At 33.5% G+C, this 17,900-nt stretch overlaps 1 protein-coding gene across 2 annotated transcripts in view; it reads left to right on the forward strand.

The window, feature by feature from the left end:
* LOC139492221 (methylosome protein WDR77-like) overlaps positions 1-10,380 on the forward strand; it is a 35,512-nt gene extending 25,132 nt beyond the window's left edge. For both annotated transcript variants that reach the window (XM_071280405.1, XM_071280406.1), the window contains exons 7-9: positions 653-836; positions 1,468-1,539; positions 9,405-10,380. In XM_071280405.1, coding sequence (XP_071136506.1) covers positions 653-836; positions 1,468-1,539; positions 9,405-9,684 — 536 coding nt within the window. In that variant the 3' untranslated portion in view covers positions 9,685-10,380. The remainder of the gene's footprint in view (positions 1-652; positions 837-1,467; positions 1,540-9,404) is intronic.
* Positions 10,381-17,900: the final 7,520 nt, after the last annotated feature.

The following is a 17,900-nucleotide window of genomic DNA, read 5'->3' on the forward strand; positions in this document are numbered from 1 at the left end:
TCTGTTCGCCATTTGCGACTGGGCGACCATTATTTTTTTTCCCTGCTGTCAGTTACCTGACCGTCGCTATTTTGAGCGCCAACCCTAAGTCATTTTTATTTCCGACGTTAAGTGAAAATAAACTGAACTGGTGTCAAAAGTGAAGTTAGTGTAGCCAATAATAATTAATTGTCTGATACATCCCAATGTTCACAATCGTGAATACGTTAGCTGTTTTAAGGAAATTGGCAACTCTTGTGATGAAGTAACTACTTTGCGGCCATTTTTTGTCCAACCAATAAGTAAGGGATATAATCCAATCATTTAAATTCAGGTAAACTCGGCCCATGAACAACTCGAACCACAACAAGACAAAACTGCATGACACAAAATTATGTCACAAAAAATAAAATAAAATGGAAATACCGACCTACCTACCCTAGTTTTTTTAAGCATGTAACCTTAAACAGACATATACATCTATTGTTTTTGGCCCAGACACTGGGTTCCACGGAACCCTTACAAATTTTACCATATGTATTCTGAAATTGCATGGTAATGTTGTTGCTTGCTCTTATTTGAACTCTATCTGCCGGATAAAGATATAGTATTGCTGTCAAGAAGTATTGTTGTATTTATCAATAAGTTTTTTCTTTCACATTTTTTCCAACAGATTCTTCCCCATTAGAAAATTCTCCACGGAGCTTAGCATGGCAACCACAATCCAAGAACATGTTTGCTGTTGGTAGCAGCACAGGGCAGATTGTCTTTAAGGACACACGGACCTCAATTGGAACTCCTTTATCATTTACACCACACACAAGAGATGTGTATAAATTAGAATTCTGTAGTGACAGGTAATCTATAATTCAAACTCATATATTAAAAAAAAATTGGCATTTTGATTGGCTGTATGCAATTAAATTTTTCACATATTTTTTAAGTTTTGTTGTCTAGATTTTATTTGATTTCTATTTGATGAAAGAATATATTAAACCCTAGCATTGGAAGAATAAAATTCCAATTGCAAAAATAACACAAAATTGTAAATTTGGAATTGAAATAAATTGTAATGAATCCTAAGTATCCACTAAAGGTATTATAATTATTTAGTTAGTTCAAATAAGTATTCAAATTAGTAAACTCAAGATAAGACCAGGAGTACAGAGTTTTGAACAAAGTTCTCTACAGAATGCTTCAATAAATACATGTTACAAATATTCATGTTCAATCTGGAAGGCTGACATGCCATGCATGGGAATTCAACCAAAATTGCACAGATTCTTTAAGAGGTCATGAAGTTGTTCATCTATTTATGAAAAATAAATCTGAATTAAGTGTCCTAAACCAAAACATGGATTTGTTCATGTTTTCATGTATGACTTGGAAAAGGCAGAAACAAGCCTTGCATGGATAAATTTTATTTTCATGATGTGATTATTTTTAGAAAGTGTTCAAAAAATTAGCACAATTATTTTTATTTTTTAGACCTCAATTATTAGCCTCTGTATCAGAGGATTGTACAACTGTTGTGACATCACTGGACACACAGAAACAAGTGTAAGTATTCCAACTTAGTTGTGACATCACTGGACACCCAGAACAAGTGTAAGTATTCCAACTTAGTTGTGACATCACTGGACACCCAGAACAAGTGTAAGTATTCAACTTAGTTGTGACATCACTGGACACCCCGAACAAGTGTAAGTATTCAAGTTAGTTGTGACATCACTGGACACCCAGAACAAGTGTAAGTATTCAACTTAGTTGTGACATCACTGGACACACAGAAACAAGTGTAAGTATTCAAGTTAGTTGTGACATCACTGGACACCCAGAACAAGTGTAAGTATTCAACTTAGTTGTGCCATCACTGGACACCCAGAACAAGTGTAAGTATTCAACTTAGTTGTGACATCACTGGACACCCAGAACAAGTGTAAGTATTCAACTTAGTTGTGACATCACTGGACACCCAGAACAAGTGTAAGTATTCAACTTAGTTGTGACATCACTGGACACCCAGAACAAGTGTAAGTATTCAACTTAGTTGTGACATCACTGGACACCCAGAACAAGTGTAAGTATTCAACTTAGTTGTGACATCACTGGACACCCAGAACAAGTGTAAGTATTCAAGTTAGTTGTGACATCACTGGACACCCAGAACAAGTGTAAGTATTCAAGTTAGTTGTGACATCACTGGACACCCAGAACAAGTGTAAGTATTCCAACTTAGTTGTGACATCACTGGACACCCAGAACAAGTGTAAGTATTCAAGTTAGTTGTGACATCACTGGACACCCAGAACAAGTGTAAGTATTCAACTTAGTTGTGACATCACTGGACACCCAGAACAAGTGTAAGTATTCAACTTAGTTGTGACATCACTGGACACCCAGAACAAGTGTAAGTATTCCAACTTAGTTGTGCCATCACTGGACACCCAGAACAAGTGTAAGTATTCAACTTAGTTGTGACATCACTGGACACCCAGAACAAGTGTAAGTATTCAACTTAGTTGTGACATCACTGGACACCCAGAACAAGTGTAAGTATTCAACTTAGTTGTGACATCACTGGACACCCAGAACAAGTGTAAGTATTCAACTTAGTTGTGACATCACTGGACACCCAGAACAAGTGTAAGTATTCAAGTTAGTTGTGACATCACTGGACACCCAGAACAAGTGTAAGTATTCAAGTTAGTTGTGACATCACTGGACACCCAGAACAAGTGTAAGTATTCCAACTTAGTTGTGACATCACTGGACACCCAGAACAAGTGTAAGTATTCAAGTTAGTTGTGACATCACTGGACACCCAGAACAAGTGTAAGTATTCAACTTAGTTGTGACATCACTGGACACCCAGAACAAGTGTAAGTATTCAACTTAGTTGTGACATCACTGGACACCCAGAACAAGTGTAAGTATTCAAGTTAGTTGTGACATCACTGGACACCCCGAACAAGTGTAAGTATTCAACTTAGTTGTGACATCACTGGACACCCAGAACAAGTGTAAGTATTCAAGTTAGTTGTGACATCACTGGACACCCAGAACAAGTGTAAGTATTCAACTTAGTTGTGACATCACTGGACACCCAGAACAAGTGTAAGTATTCAAGTTAATTGTGACATCACTGGACACCCAGAACAAGTGTAAGTATTCAAGTTAGTTGTGACATCACTGGACACCCAGAACAAGTGTAAGTATTCCAACTTAGTTGTGCCATCACTGGACACCCAGAACAAGTGTAAGTATTCAACTTAGTTGTGACATCACTGGACACCCAGAACAAGTGTAAGTATTCAACTTAGTTGTGACATCACTGGACACCCAGAACAAGTGTAAGTATTCAACTTAGTTGTGACATCACTGGACACCCAGAACAAGTGTAAGTATTCAAGTTAGTTGTGACATCACTGGACACCCAGAACAAGTGTAAGTATTCAAGTTAGTTGTGACATCACTGGACACCCAGAACAAGTGTAAGTATTCCAACTTAGTTGTGACATCACTGGACACCCAGAACAAGTGTAAGTATTCAAGTTAGTTGTGACATCACTGGACACCCAGAACAAGTGTAAGTATTCAACTTAGTTGTGACATCACTGGACACCCAGAACAAGTGTAAGTATTCAACTTAGTTGTGACATCACTGGACACCCAGAACAAGTGTAAGTATTCAAGTTAGTTGTGACATCACTGGACACCCCGAACAAGTGTAAGTATTCAACTTAGTTGTGACATCACTGGACACCCAGAACAAGTGTAAGTATTCAAGTTAGTTGTGACATCACTGGACACCCAGAACAAGTGTAAGTATTCAACTTAGTTGTGCCATCACTGGACACCCAGAACAAGTGTAAGTATTCAACTTAGTTGTGACATCACTGGACACCCAGAACAAGTGTAAGTATTCCAACTTAGTTGTGACATCACTGGACACCCAGAACAAGTGTAAGTATTCAAGTTAGTTGTGACATCACTGGACACCCAGAACAAGTGTAAGTATTCCAACTTAGTTGTGACATCACTGGACACCCAGAACAAGTGTAAGTATTCAAGTTAGTTGTGACATCACTGGACACCCAGAACAAGTGTAAGTATTCAACTTAGTTGTGACATCACTGGACACCCAGAAACAAGTGTAAGTATTCAAGTTAGTTGTGACATCACTGGACACCCAGAACAAGTGTAAGTATTCAACTTAGTTGTGACATCACTGGACACACAGAAACAAGTGTAAGTATTCAAGTTAATTGTGACATACTGACAACAACTGACCATTTTTCAGCTGCAATAAATAAAAGGGCAGTTCATTGAGGGATTGAAATAAAAAAAATATTTTCAACATTCAATATTAGAAGATGTGGTATGATTGCCAATGAGACAACTCTCCATCGAAGTCACAATTTATAAAAGTAAACCATTATAGGTCAGGTTTGGTCTTCAACACAGAGCCTTCAATGGCTCACCCCGAAAACAGAAAGCTATGAAATGACTAGTGTAAAACCATTTGGATTGGAAAACCAATCTATAAAAAAAATCAGGACACAGAAAACACTTATGAACCACACCAGCAAACCACAACTACTGAACGTCAGATTCAAGTTTAAATAAAGACAGATATTTTACATCATGGTAGATTTTTTTAGCTCACCTGGCCCAGATGAATTGGACAACCCGTTGTTGGGTTGCTGCCCCTGAATTGGTAATTTTAAGGAAATTTTGCTGTTTTTGGTTATTATCTTGAATATTATTAAACTGATAAACTGAAATGCAGTTTTTGGCTTATAACTCAAAATCCAATGCATTTAAAGCAAATCTGACAGAGGTAAAATTGTTTATCAGGTCAAGATCTATCTGCCCTGAAATTTTCAGATGAATTGGACAACCCGTTGTTGGGTTGCTGCCCCTGAATTGGTAATTTTAAGGAAATTTTGCTGTTTTTGATTATTATCTTGAATATTATTATAGATAGAGATAAACTGTAAACAGCAATAATGTTCAGCAAAGTAAGATTTACAAATAAGTCAACATGACCGAAATGGTCAGTTGACCCCTTTAGGAGTTATTGCCCTTTATAGTCAATTTTTAACCATTTTTAGCTCACCTGGCCCAAACTTGGCCATAATCATCATTGGGGTATCTAGTTTAAAAAATGTGTCCGGTGACCCTGCCAACCATCCAAGATGGCCGCTATGGCTAAAAATAGAACATAGGGGTAAAATGCAGTTTTTGGCTTATAACCTTATAACTCAAAAACCAAAGCATTTAGAGCAAATCTGACATGGGGTGGAAATGTTAAACAGGTGAAGATCTATCTGCCCTAAAATTTTCAGATGAATCGGATAACCCGTTGTTGGGTTGCTGCCCCTGAATAAGTAATTTTAAGGAAATTTTGCTGTTTTTGGTTATTATCTTGAATATTATTATAGATAGAGATAAACAGTAAAGAGCAATAATGTTCAGCAAAGTAAGATTTACAAATAAGTCAACATGACTGAAATGGTCAGCTGACCCCTTTAGGAGTTATTGCCCTTTATAGTCAATTTTTAACCATTTTTTGTAAATCTTAGTAATATTTTACAAAAATGTTCTCTGAAACTACTGGGCCAAATTAATCCGAACTTGGCCACAATCATCTTTTGGGTTATTAGTTTGAAAAATGTGTCCGGTGACCTGGCCATCAAACCAAGATGGTTGCCATGGCTAAAAATAGAACATGGGGTAAAATGCAGTTTTTGGCTTATAACTCAAAACCCAAAGCATTTAGAGCAAATCTGACATGGAGTAAAATTGTTTATCAGTTCAAAATCTATCTGCCCTGAAATTTTCAGATGAATCGGACAACCCGTTGTTGGGTTGCTGCCGCTAAATTGGTAATTTTAAGGAAATTTTACTGTTTTTGGGTTATTATCTTGAATATTATTATAGATAGAGATAAATTTTAAACAGCAATAATGTACAGCAAAGTAAGATTTGCAAATAAGTCAACATGACTGAAATGGTCAATTGACCCCCTAAGGATTTATTGTTCTTTATAGTCAATTTTTAACAATTTTCATTTTCCACTGAAACTACTGGGCCAAGTTCATTATAGATGGATAACTGTAAGCAGCAAGAATGTTCAGTAAAGTAAGACGTACAAACACATCACCATCACCAAAACACAATTTTGTCATGAATCCATCTGCTTCCTTTGTTTAATATTCACATAGACCAAGGTGAGCGACACAGGCTCTTTAGAGCCTCTAGTTATTTTCAGGATGTTATTTTTCTCGTTTAGAACATGTCCTAAATTTTAAACTTTATCTAATTACCGCTTATGATCATAAAAAAAATACATCATCTTTAACTGTAAATTAATCCCTTCAAGTCGGACAATAGAAGCAATTTAGAGTGATTAAAAAGGTGTTAATTGCCCTTTGGATGATAACTGTTTGGATAGGAATACCCCAAGCTGTCACTTGTGACATGATTAATACAACGTGGTCTGCAATTGTAAATTTCAACAAGGAGAAAATGTAGTCAAAAAAACATAAAAAAAATTGAAATATATGTTTACAAAATGAAAAGTCAAAGAAACATACAATTTTTCTCTTTCAAGAAGAGGTTGAGTCGTATCTTTTTATGACTTAAAATATTAGTATTAATTTCTTTCTCTTCCTATTACTTTTTGTAAATCGAGAGTGAACATTTTGATTATGAGCTTAATAAGTTTTGTACTTTCTTTAGAGAGTGATTATAATTGGCTTTAGTTATGTTTCATCCATTTAATTGCATTAAAAACACAATATTCATTTCCAATCTCTTGTCAAACATTGTTTATTTTCGTATTTTTTATTGCTTTCGGCGGCCATTGAATATTTTAGTGTAAACTACTGATCGGAACCAGACCAGATATGACAAAAATCTGCATTTTTCGATAATAACTACATATATATGCACAAATGACACAGTAGACAGAAAACAATGATACTTGAAGAGAAAACTTAGCATTAACAGACATTTTGTTAGATAACAATCATTTTGATAAAAAGAACCAAGTGGGACTAATTCAATGAGTACCATAAACCAATATATTTCAAAGACATGATAAAGAAAAAGTTTTTTAATTTAAATTTTATTGCCTTTATGAAACTTTCTCTTCCTTATTTTTATACCATCGCAAAAATTTTAATTTTTCGTCGTATATTGCTATCACGTTGGCGTCGTCGTCCTGCATCGTCTTGTGTCGTCGTCGTCCGAATACTTTTAGTTTTCGCACTCTAACTTTAGTAAAAGTGAATAGAAATCAATGAAATTTTAACACAAGGTTTATGACCACAAAAGGAAGGTTGGGGTTGATTTTGGGAGTTTTGGTCCCAACATTTTAGGAATTTGGGGCCAAAAAAGGGCCTAAATAAGTATTATTCTTGGTTTTTTGCACAATAACTTTAGTATAAGTAAATAGAAATCTATGAAATTTTAACACAAGGTTTATGACCATAAAAGGAAGGTTGGGATTGATTTTGGGAGTTTTGGTCCCAACAGTTAAGAATAAGGGGCCCAAAGGGTCCAAAATTGAACTTTGTTTGATTTCATCAAAAATTGAATAATTGGGGTTCTTTGATATGCCGAATCTAACTGTGTATGTAGATTCTTAATTTTTGGTCCCGTTTTCAAATTGGTCTACATTAAGGTGCAAAGGGTCCAAAATTAAACTTAGTTTGATTTTAACAAAAATTGAATCCTTGGGGTTCTTTGATATGCTGAATCTAAAAATGTACTCAGATTTTTTATTATTGGCCCAGTTTTCAAGTTGGTCCAAATCGGGGTCCAAAATTAAACTTTGTTTGATTTCATCAAAAATTGAATAATTGGGGTTCTTTGATATGCCAAATCTAACTGTGTAAGTAGATTCTTAATTTTTGGTCCCGTTATCAAATTGGTCTACATTAAAGTCCAAAGGGTCCAAAATTAAACTAAGTTTGATTTTAACAAAAATTGAATTCTTTGGCTTTTTTGATATGCTGAATCTAAACATGTCCTTAGATTTTTGATTATTTGCCCAGTTTTCAAGTTGGTTCAAATCAGGATCCAAAATTATTATATTAAGTATTGTGCAATAGCAAGAAATTTTCAATTGCACAGTATTCAGCAATAGCAAGAAATCTTCAATTGCACAGTATTGTGCAATAGCAAGAAATTTTCAATTGCACAGTATTGCGCAATAGCAAGAAATCTTCAATTGCACAGTATTGTGCAATAGCAAATATTTTCAATTACTCAGTATTGCGCAATAGCAAGAAATATCTAATTGCAATTTCAATTGGAGTTATCTTTCTTTGTCCAGAATAGTAGTTGAATCAACTTAAATCTTTGTTTTATACAATATATATAATTAATATTTTAATTGGAGTTATCTTTCTTTGTCCAGAATAGTAGTTGAATCAAGTTAAATCATTGTTTTATACAATATACAATGTATATTCACTTTTTCTACCAACTGATAAATTAAAACAATCTTTACCATTCAGTGATAACAAGCACTTTATTTACATTTTAATATTTTATGATGTATTTAAATGAGTAGTTATTGTTGCAAACTCCATTAGAAATTTGAATTGAGATCAGTTTTGGAAAAAGGGAAAGGGGGATGTGAAAACAAATGGGGGTGGGGGGTTAAATTTTTCTCATTTCAGATTTCATAAATAAAAAGAAAATTTCTTCAAACATTTTTTTGAGAGGATTAATATTCAACAGCATAGTGAATTGCTCAAAGGCAAAAAAAATATTTTAAGTTCATTAGACCACATTCATTCTGTGTCAGAAACCTATGCTGTGTCAACTATTTAATCACAATCCAAATTTAGAGCTGAATCCAGCTTGAATGTTGTGTCCATGCTTGCCCCAACCGTTCAGGGTTCAACCTCTGTGGTCATATATTTTTTTTTTAAACCAGTGTTTTTTCCTACATATTTAGTGCAATTGTATCTACACAGGTTGCACTGTAATGAACCATTTATTTAGGGTAGGTAGGGTAACTAGAACCACACATATATTTTTATTTGGCCCAAGAGGAAAAAAATAATTCTGGATCTATAAAGGAATATAGAAAACATAAACTGAAAATACTGTTATCATGGTTATAGTTTAATTGTATTCTCAGTTATGAATTCAACAATATAGACACAAAGAAAAGTGTTGAATAGAATATTTTATTCACCAAATAAGGGCCTATAGCATACAAACAATATAATACATTTTGTAATAAACAAAAATGTATATAACATAAAGGAAAAGGAGCATTGCCACGACGTGACAAATTACATTGACAAAAATACAATTTTTTTTTTTATGCCAAATGTGATGCTATCCAAAAATCTGTGGAGAACACTGTCAATTTAGCAAAATTATATATATATTTTCAGATATAGAGATTGTTCACATAAAGATTATGTACGAGGAGTGTCTTGGATGAATGACTTACAGTTATATACGTGTGGTTGGGACTCACAAGTCAAATTAAACAATGTTGTGCATTTATTGTCTAATAAAAAGGAATCAGCAGAAAACAGTGTTCAAATGGACGTTAATGGTGGATCAGATGACAACTCAAACGCAAAACAATCAACAAAGGAAGTAAAATGTAACGGGAATGGTGTTACTATAGAAACTGGTGCTACAGATACAAAGCTAGACACAACATAACTACTACCTCTCTTTACATGTAACAAACTACAACAAGACCAAACACAACAACTTGCATTTATATTGTTTTTGTTTTGTTATATCCTTAATTGTTATGGATCTGAAAAAGTAGTGATCTTGAAGCTATACTCAATTTTGTTATGATTTCTTTCAATTATTAACCAGTCCTTGGAAGGGAATGCATTTTTCCTTTTATTTTATTCCAATTCCTTAGAAGGGAATGCATTTTAATGTATATTTTATTTCAGTCTATTTTGACAAAATATAAGATTTGTTGACTGAATATTTTATATAAAATTTTGTTGGATAGTCTTAAATTGAAAAAAAAATGTCCATTGATAGTTGTTTTTTATCCTGATAACACGCATTTTTAAACCATTTGAGCCAATGAACCATATGAGCTTTTACCATTCCTTTTATGTTGTAATAAATGTGCTAGGGCAGTTTAAATATCCTTAAGAATCAGTCTTAGCTTGGATGAAAGAGAGCAGCATTTTCAATGATGAAGTTTGTACAAACAAGATGGAATAACAAATGAATTAAAAAAAAAAAAACAGTTCATATGACAAGTTTAATCAGGGTTTTCCATTGTTTTTTATCTATCTTGTATGACAAAAAGATGAAATTTGTGCCATGTCAGAGAATATGATTGTTCAGTATCATGTTGATTTTTTTAATAAAATCATAACAATTCAATGCCAGTCAGCTTGTTTTTTGGTCAGATTGAAAGGATTTGAAACTGCAGCATGTGATCACTTTTCATTCCAATTGATTTCACTGTATTAAGCTAACATTTGCTTGATGTAACCAGATATGAATTTGTTTGAAACGACCATAAGCACTGTTTTTTAAACACTTATGTATCACTTGAAAGGATCTACAACTATTGAGAAACACCATTATGTTATACTGTGGATTTATTATTATTCATTGGATACTAATTTTGTGGGTTTCATGGGAACAGCAGTACCACAATAATAAATGTTCACCTCACCTCACCTATCCTCTTCATGCCGGTCGGCATTTAAGGCCCTGATACATTCTTTCCATTTTACACGGTCTTTAGCTGCTGTTCTTGCTGTAGCCCAGCTGTTCCATCCAAGTGATGTTCTTTCAGTCTCTACAGTCCGTCTCCAGGTAGTTTTGGGACGTCCAACTTTCCTCTTTCCCTCAGGTTTCCATGTCAGTGCAACTAAGCATATTCTGTTGGTATCCATCCTTAGTACATGGCCAATCCATCTCCATCTTCGTTCTATTATATCTTCACTTAGCTTCTTTGTTCCAGTTTTTATGTGAAGGTTTTCGTTGTATATTGTATCAGGCCATCTTATTTTCAGTATCTGTCTTAAACTTCTAAGGTGTTTAATTTCTTCTTGTCTTGTTCGGTTGTTTTCCAGGTTTCACATCCGTATAGTAGGACTGATGTGACTAAGCTGTTAAACAACCTGACCTTCGTTTTAAATGACAGTACCGACGATCTCCATATTTTTCTTAGCCTGCTAAATTGGCCTTTAGCTTTCTTCAACCTGTTGTCCATGTAATTGTCACAGCCACCTTTTGTTGTTACTATTCCTCCTAGGTAAGTGAAGGTATCGACATCCTCTAGGTCTTTCTCATTTAACTTCACTGGGTTGTTGTTTGTGGTGTTCATTCGCATTACTTTTGTTTTAGAGGTGTTTATCTTTAGTCCTATTTTGCTGGCATTCTCTTGAAGTTTATCTGTTTTCAGTTGTAGGTGTTGGAATTTGGAAGACAGTAGTGCTAGGTCATCAGCAAAATCAAGGTCCTCTAGATTAAACTAGGTAAATTTTCATCTGATTCCTGTTTCATGATCTGTAATCGTTTGTTTCATGACATAGTCAATGGCTAATAGAAATAAGAAACCAGACATCACACATCCTTGTTTTACTCCCGTTTTTACTTTAAACCATTCCGATTGTATTCCTTCGTCTATGACTGCACACTCAAATGAGTTGTAAAAGAGTTTTATAACTGTGATGAGTTTGTCTGGGATGTGGTAAGCTTTTAAGATGGACCATAAGCTTTCCCTGTGGATGGAATCAAACGCCTTTTCAAAGTCTACAAAGTTGATGTATAAAGGAGCATTCCATTCCAAACATTGTTCTATGATGTTTCTTAACGTGAAAAGTTGTTCTGTAGTGCTTTTACCCCTTCTGAAGCCAGCTTGTTCTTGTCTCAGCTCTTCATCTATTCCTTCTTGTATTCTTTGGATAATGATTTTTGTGAATACCTTACTTGGCACAGAAAGTAGTGTTATGCCTCTGTAGTTATCGCAGTATGTTCGATCTCCTTTCTTTACTATTTTAACTATCAGACCTTTATTCCAGTCTTTTGGTATTTCATCTCCAATCCATATCATATTGTAAAGTTTATGTAAATACTTGGTGGTTGTTATTGTATCAGGTTTTAGTATCTCAGCTGTTATGCCATCTATGCCTGACTTCCCATTTTTTAGTCTTTTCAATGCTTTTGAAATTTCCTCTTTCCTGATTGGACCTGTATCTATTTCTCTTTCCTCGATTTCATAGTTTAAATTAATGTTAAATGGTATTTCAGGTTCAGGTCTGTTCAAGACTTCTTGAAAGTGTTCTTTCCATCTTTTTAGTTTTTATACGACCGCAAAAATTTTAATTTTTTGGTCTTATATTGCTATCACGTTGGCGTCATCGTCGTCCGAATACTTTTAGTTTTCGCACTCTAACTTTAGTAAAAGTGAATAGAAATCAATGAAATTTTAACACAAGGTTTATGACCACAAAAGGAATGTTGGGATTGATTTTGGGAGTTTTGGTCCCAACATTTTAGGAATTAGGGGCCAAAAAAAGGGCCCAAATAAGCATTATTTTTGGTTTTTGCACCATAACTTTAGTATAAGTAAATAGAAATCTATGAAATTTAAACACAAGGTTTATGACCATAAAAGGAAGGTTGGGATTTTGGGAGTTTTGGTCCTAACAGTTTAGGAATAAGGGGCCCAAAGGGTCCAAAATTGAACTTTGTGTGATTTCATCAAAAATTAAATAATTGGGGTTCTTTGATATGCCGAATCTAACTATGTATGTAGATTCTTAATTTTTGGTCCCGTTTTCAAATTGGTCTACATTAAGGTCCAAAGGGTCCAAAATTAAACTTAGTTTGATTTTAACAAAAATTAAATCCTTGGGGTTCTTTGATATGCTGAATCTAAAAATGTACTTAGATTTTTAATTATTGGCCTAGTTTTCAAGTTGGTCCAAATGGGGGTCCAAAATTAAACTTTGTTTGATTTCATCAAAAATTGAATAAATGGGTTCTTTGATATTCCAAATCTAACTGTGTATGTAGATTCTTAATTTTTGGTCCAGTTTTCAAATTGGTCTACATTAAGGTCCAAAGGGTCCAAAATTAAACTAAGTTTGATTTTAACAAAAATTAAATTCTTGGGCTTATTTGATATGCTTTATCTAAATATGTACTTTGATTTTTGATTATGGGCCCAGTTTTCAAGTTGGTCTAAATCAGGATTCCATATCAAGTATTGTTCAATAGCAAGAAATTTTCAATTGCACAGTATTGCACAATAGCAAGAAATATCTAATTGCACAATATTGTGCAATAGCAATTAATTTTCAATTGGAGTTATTTTTCTTTGTATAGAATAGTAGTTGATAATATATGTTGGAAATTTGCCAGACATGACTATGATGTCATTTTCTATTTTAATTTGCCAATAACTTTATGTAAATAACTTCATTGAAAATTTGCCAATATAAAATGTTGCTGATGAAGCTTTTTTTCCTTATCTTATCTAAAATGTTTTTAGATAATGTATGTTGGACATTTGCCAGACATGACTATGATGTCATTATTTTTTTTTATTTGCCAATAACTTTATGTAAATAACTTCATTGGAAATTTGCCAATATAAATTGTTGCTGATGAAGTTTTTTTTATTGTTTTATACAATAAACAATGTATATTCACTTTTACTACCAACCAATCTTTACCATTCAGTGATAACAAGCACTTTATTTTACATTTTAATATTTTATGATGTATTTAAAAGAGTAGTTATTGTTGCAAACTCCATTAGAAATTTGAATTGATATCAGTTTTGGAAAAAGGGAAACGGGGATGTGAAGAAAAAAAAAGGGGGGGGTTTAAATTTTTTTTCATTTCAGATTTCATAAATAAAAAGAAAATTTCTTCAAACATTTTTTTGAGAGGATTAATATTCAACAGCATAGTGAATTGATCAAAGGCAAAAAAAAACTTTTAAGTTCATTAGACCACATTCATTCTGTGTCAGAAACCTATGCTGTGTCAACTATTTAATTTTAGATTTAAAAAGTTTGAAGAAGAAATCTTTAATTGATTTGTAAAATCTTGACATTTGTTTTGTGTAAAAAAAAAACCATGTAATGTCAAAAATTTGATCACAATCCAAATTCAGAGCTGTATCACGCTTGAATGTTTTGTCCATACTTGCCCCAACTGTTCAGGGTTCGACCTCTGCAGTCGTATAAAGCTGCGCCCTGTGGAGCACCTGGTTCATCATGGCTAGATAAAGGATTTCCAGACTTATCTTTGATGACTTGAGGTGGTTTCTGTTTTTCATTGAAAATTGTTCTTGTTACTTCGTATACTGTTTTCATCATACCATTGCTTGCTGCTTTTTCTGCTTCTTCTATTAAGTTGTCTGTCCATTGCCTTTTGTCATTTCTCATACTTTTCTTCACCTCCTTGTCTTTGTCACTGTACTTGGCATGTAAGTTGTTCTTAACTCATTCTGATCTACTGTTGTTAGTTCTTTCCTTTAGTTGTCTTCTCTCATCTACAAGTTTCCATGACTCATTGGAGATCCAGGGCTTTTGCCCACGCTCTTTGAAACCTAGGGTGTTAGTTGCTGTTTCTTTATAGCATTTTGTTATACCTTCCCAGAAGTACCACGATAATAAATATTCAACGAATGAAAAATTTTCAATAGGCTTGTGTGCAGATTTCAGCAAAACCACAAAATTGAATATCTACAAACATGCGAGTTTATGTTCATCCACTAAAATTGGTAGTACCCACAGTAGCTATTAATATCTTAAAACCAGAATTTAGCTTTCATTTTGAATAAAGCAAACATTTAGCATATTTTATATGACCGTATTTGCGTCGTATAAGGCTATCATGTCGTCTGCGTTGTTGTCTAAAGATGCATTTAGTGTCCAGACAATAACTTTAGTTTTAGTGAATGGATCTCTATAAATTTTTACCAGAATGTTCAATACCACTAAAGGAAAATTGGGATTGATTTTGGGGGTTATTATCCCAATAGTTTAGGAATTACGGGATAGAAAAGGGGCCCAAAATAAGCATTTTTGTAGTTTTCAAACAATTACTTGTGTTTAAGTGTATGAATCTCTCTGAAATTACACCACAAGTTTTCATACCATGAAGGGATGGTTAGTATTGGCTTTGGGGGGTTATGGCTCAAAATGTTTTGGGATGAGGGGCAAAAAAAGGGGGAAAACTAGGTTTTTCTGGTCATTGGACAATTAAGACAATTTTAAAGCAGTGAAACGGCAGTTTTTCGTAACATAAAATGTTGGGTATGTTTGGAATTACCTACCTTATACTACTTGTAAATTATATATAAAGAAATGTCAGGTTTTGGACTTATTGCAAAAAAAGTTTAATTTATTAAGAAAGAAGAATATTTTACAATTAAAAACCAATTGTTCAAAGAACAATTGAAGGTCTTTCCACCAGTTAAGATATTTTTTATAACAAAATTTTAGAAATCAGTCTAAAATGTCAGTTTCTATGGCTTTATGATGTATTGAAATGAATATAAAGCAAAGGTCAAAAAAAATAATTTAGAACGTCCTTTTAACCTATGACCTTGACCTCAATTTCAGGGTCACAAACCAAAGACCTTAAATCAAAAGACCCTAGGTCTTTAATATGTTTGGTTAAGGAGTAATATCACTTTACGCGTAATTCTAAATGTAAATTGGGCAAAAACTCCCATTTATTGTCTTCGCACCCTTTAAACCAAAATTTACAAGTAACGACATATTGCAACGTACAATTAACTAAAAATTATTTGTTGTTATGTCATACGATATATGAAAATAAGCCAAAATCAAAATTTAGAATATGACCTTGACCTTTGATCTTGACCTTATTTTCATTTTTTTGGACCAAGGACCTTAAATCAAAAGACCCTAGGTCTATCACTTATGGTGTACCAGTTAGAAATGCATATTACTTATATCATATGCATAAAGGGAAATAACTCTCATACAGAGTCTCCAGAAAGCTTCAGTCCAAATGAATTGCTTAATCCTTAAGATGTAGCGAGCAATTTGGTAAAATAAATTTGTCGTAATCTTTTACCGTTGCTAAGGAGTAGTGGCCACAAGGAAAACAGTGTTTGGGGAGATAACTCTTACAATGTAAAGTATTTTGTTACGCGGTAAGTGAATAAACTATCTGATATCATATTCCAAATATGTAAGCGACATCTTATGAAACAACAATACTATGCAAGAAAAAAAATTAGGCGGAAGAAAAAAAAAATAATTAAAAACCAATTGTTCAGAGAACAATTGAAGGTCTTTCCACCAATAAGGATCTATTTTGATATGAAAATATTAAAATTCAGTTGAAAATGTCAGTTCCTATGGCTTAATGATGTATAAATATGAATTTTGAGCAAAGGTCAAAATCTAGAGCGTCAAATTTACTGATGACCTTGACCTATATTTCAAGGTCATAAACCAGGGACCCCAAATAAAAAGACCCTAGGTCTGTAATATGTATAGTTAATGAGTTATATTACTTTACGTTTAATTCTTGTAGGAGGGGCAAAAACTCCCATTTTATGTCTACACACCCTTTTAACCAAAATCTATAAGTTACGACATGTCGCAACTAACAATTTAGTAAAAATAATTTGTCGGTATCTTATAAGGTTAATGAAAATTAGTGAAAATAGGCCAAAATCAAAATTTAGAATATGACCTTGACCTTTGACCTTTACCTAATTTTCATTTTATTGGACCAATGATCTCAAAACAAAAAGACCCTAGGTCTCTATCACTTATGCTTTTCCAGTTTAAAATACATTTCAAAATTTCAAATACAAAAGGGGAACTAACTCTCATATGGAGTCTCTATACGGCTTCGGTCAAAATAAAACAGAACATCCTGAGGATGTAACGAGCAATTTGGTAAAATAAATTTGTCGTAATCTTTTATGGTTGCGAAGGAGTAGTGGCCACAAGAAAAACAGTGTTTGGGGAGATAACTCTTACAACGTAAAGTATTTGGTTACGCAGTGGTCAGTTTTAAAAGTGCATACGCTTTACGATATCATATTCCAAATATCTAAGCGACATCTTTTGAAACATCAATACTACGCAAGAAAAGAATTAGGCGGAAGAATAAAAAAAAAATAATAATAATAATAATCAGAAGAAGAAATCCAATAGGTCTTTCCACGAAAAACCAATTGTTCAGAGAACAATTGAAGGTCTTTCCACTAGTAAAGATCTATTTTGATATTGAAATATGAAAAATCAGTTTAAAATGTTAGTTCCTATGGCTTTGTGATGTATTAATATGAATTTAAAGCAAAGGTCAAAATATAGAACGTCCTATTAACCTATGACCTTGACCTCAATTTCAAGGTCACAAACCAAAGACCTTAAATCAAAAGACCCTAGGCCTTTAATATGTTTGGTTAATGAGTAATACCACTTTACGCGTAATTGTAAATGTAAGATTGACAAAAACCCCCATTTATTGTATGCGCACCCTTTCAACCAAAATATACAAGTAAGGACATGTCGCAACTAACAATTTATGAAAAATTATTTGTCGATATGTCATACGGTAATTGAAAATAAGTGAAAATAAGCCAAAATCAAAATTTAAAATATGACCTTGACCTTTGACCTTGACCTTATTTTCATTTTTTTGGACCAAGGACATCAAATCCGAAAACCCTAGGCCTCTATCACTTATGGTTTACCAGTTAGAAATGCAAATCACTTATACCAAATACATAAGGGGGAATAACTCTCATATGGAGTCTCCATATAGCTTCGGTATAAACAGCCAGCCTAATCCTGAAGATGTAACGAGCAATTTGGTAAAATAAATTTGTCATAATGTTTTATGGTTGCGAAGGAGTAGTGGCCACAAGAAAAACAGTGTTT

The sequence above is a fragment of the Mytilus edulis genome, chromosome 10 (genome assembly GCF_963676685.1).
Source record: "Mytilus edulis chromosome 10, xbMytEdul2.2, whole genome shotgun sequence".
NCBI lineage: Eukaryota > Metazoa > Mollusca > Bivalvia > Mytilida > Mytilidae > Mytilus > Mytilus edulis.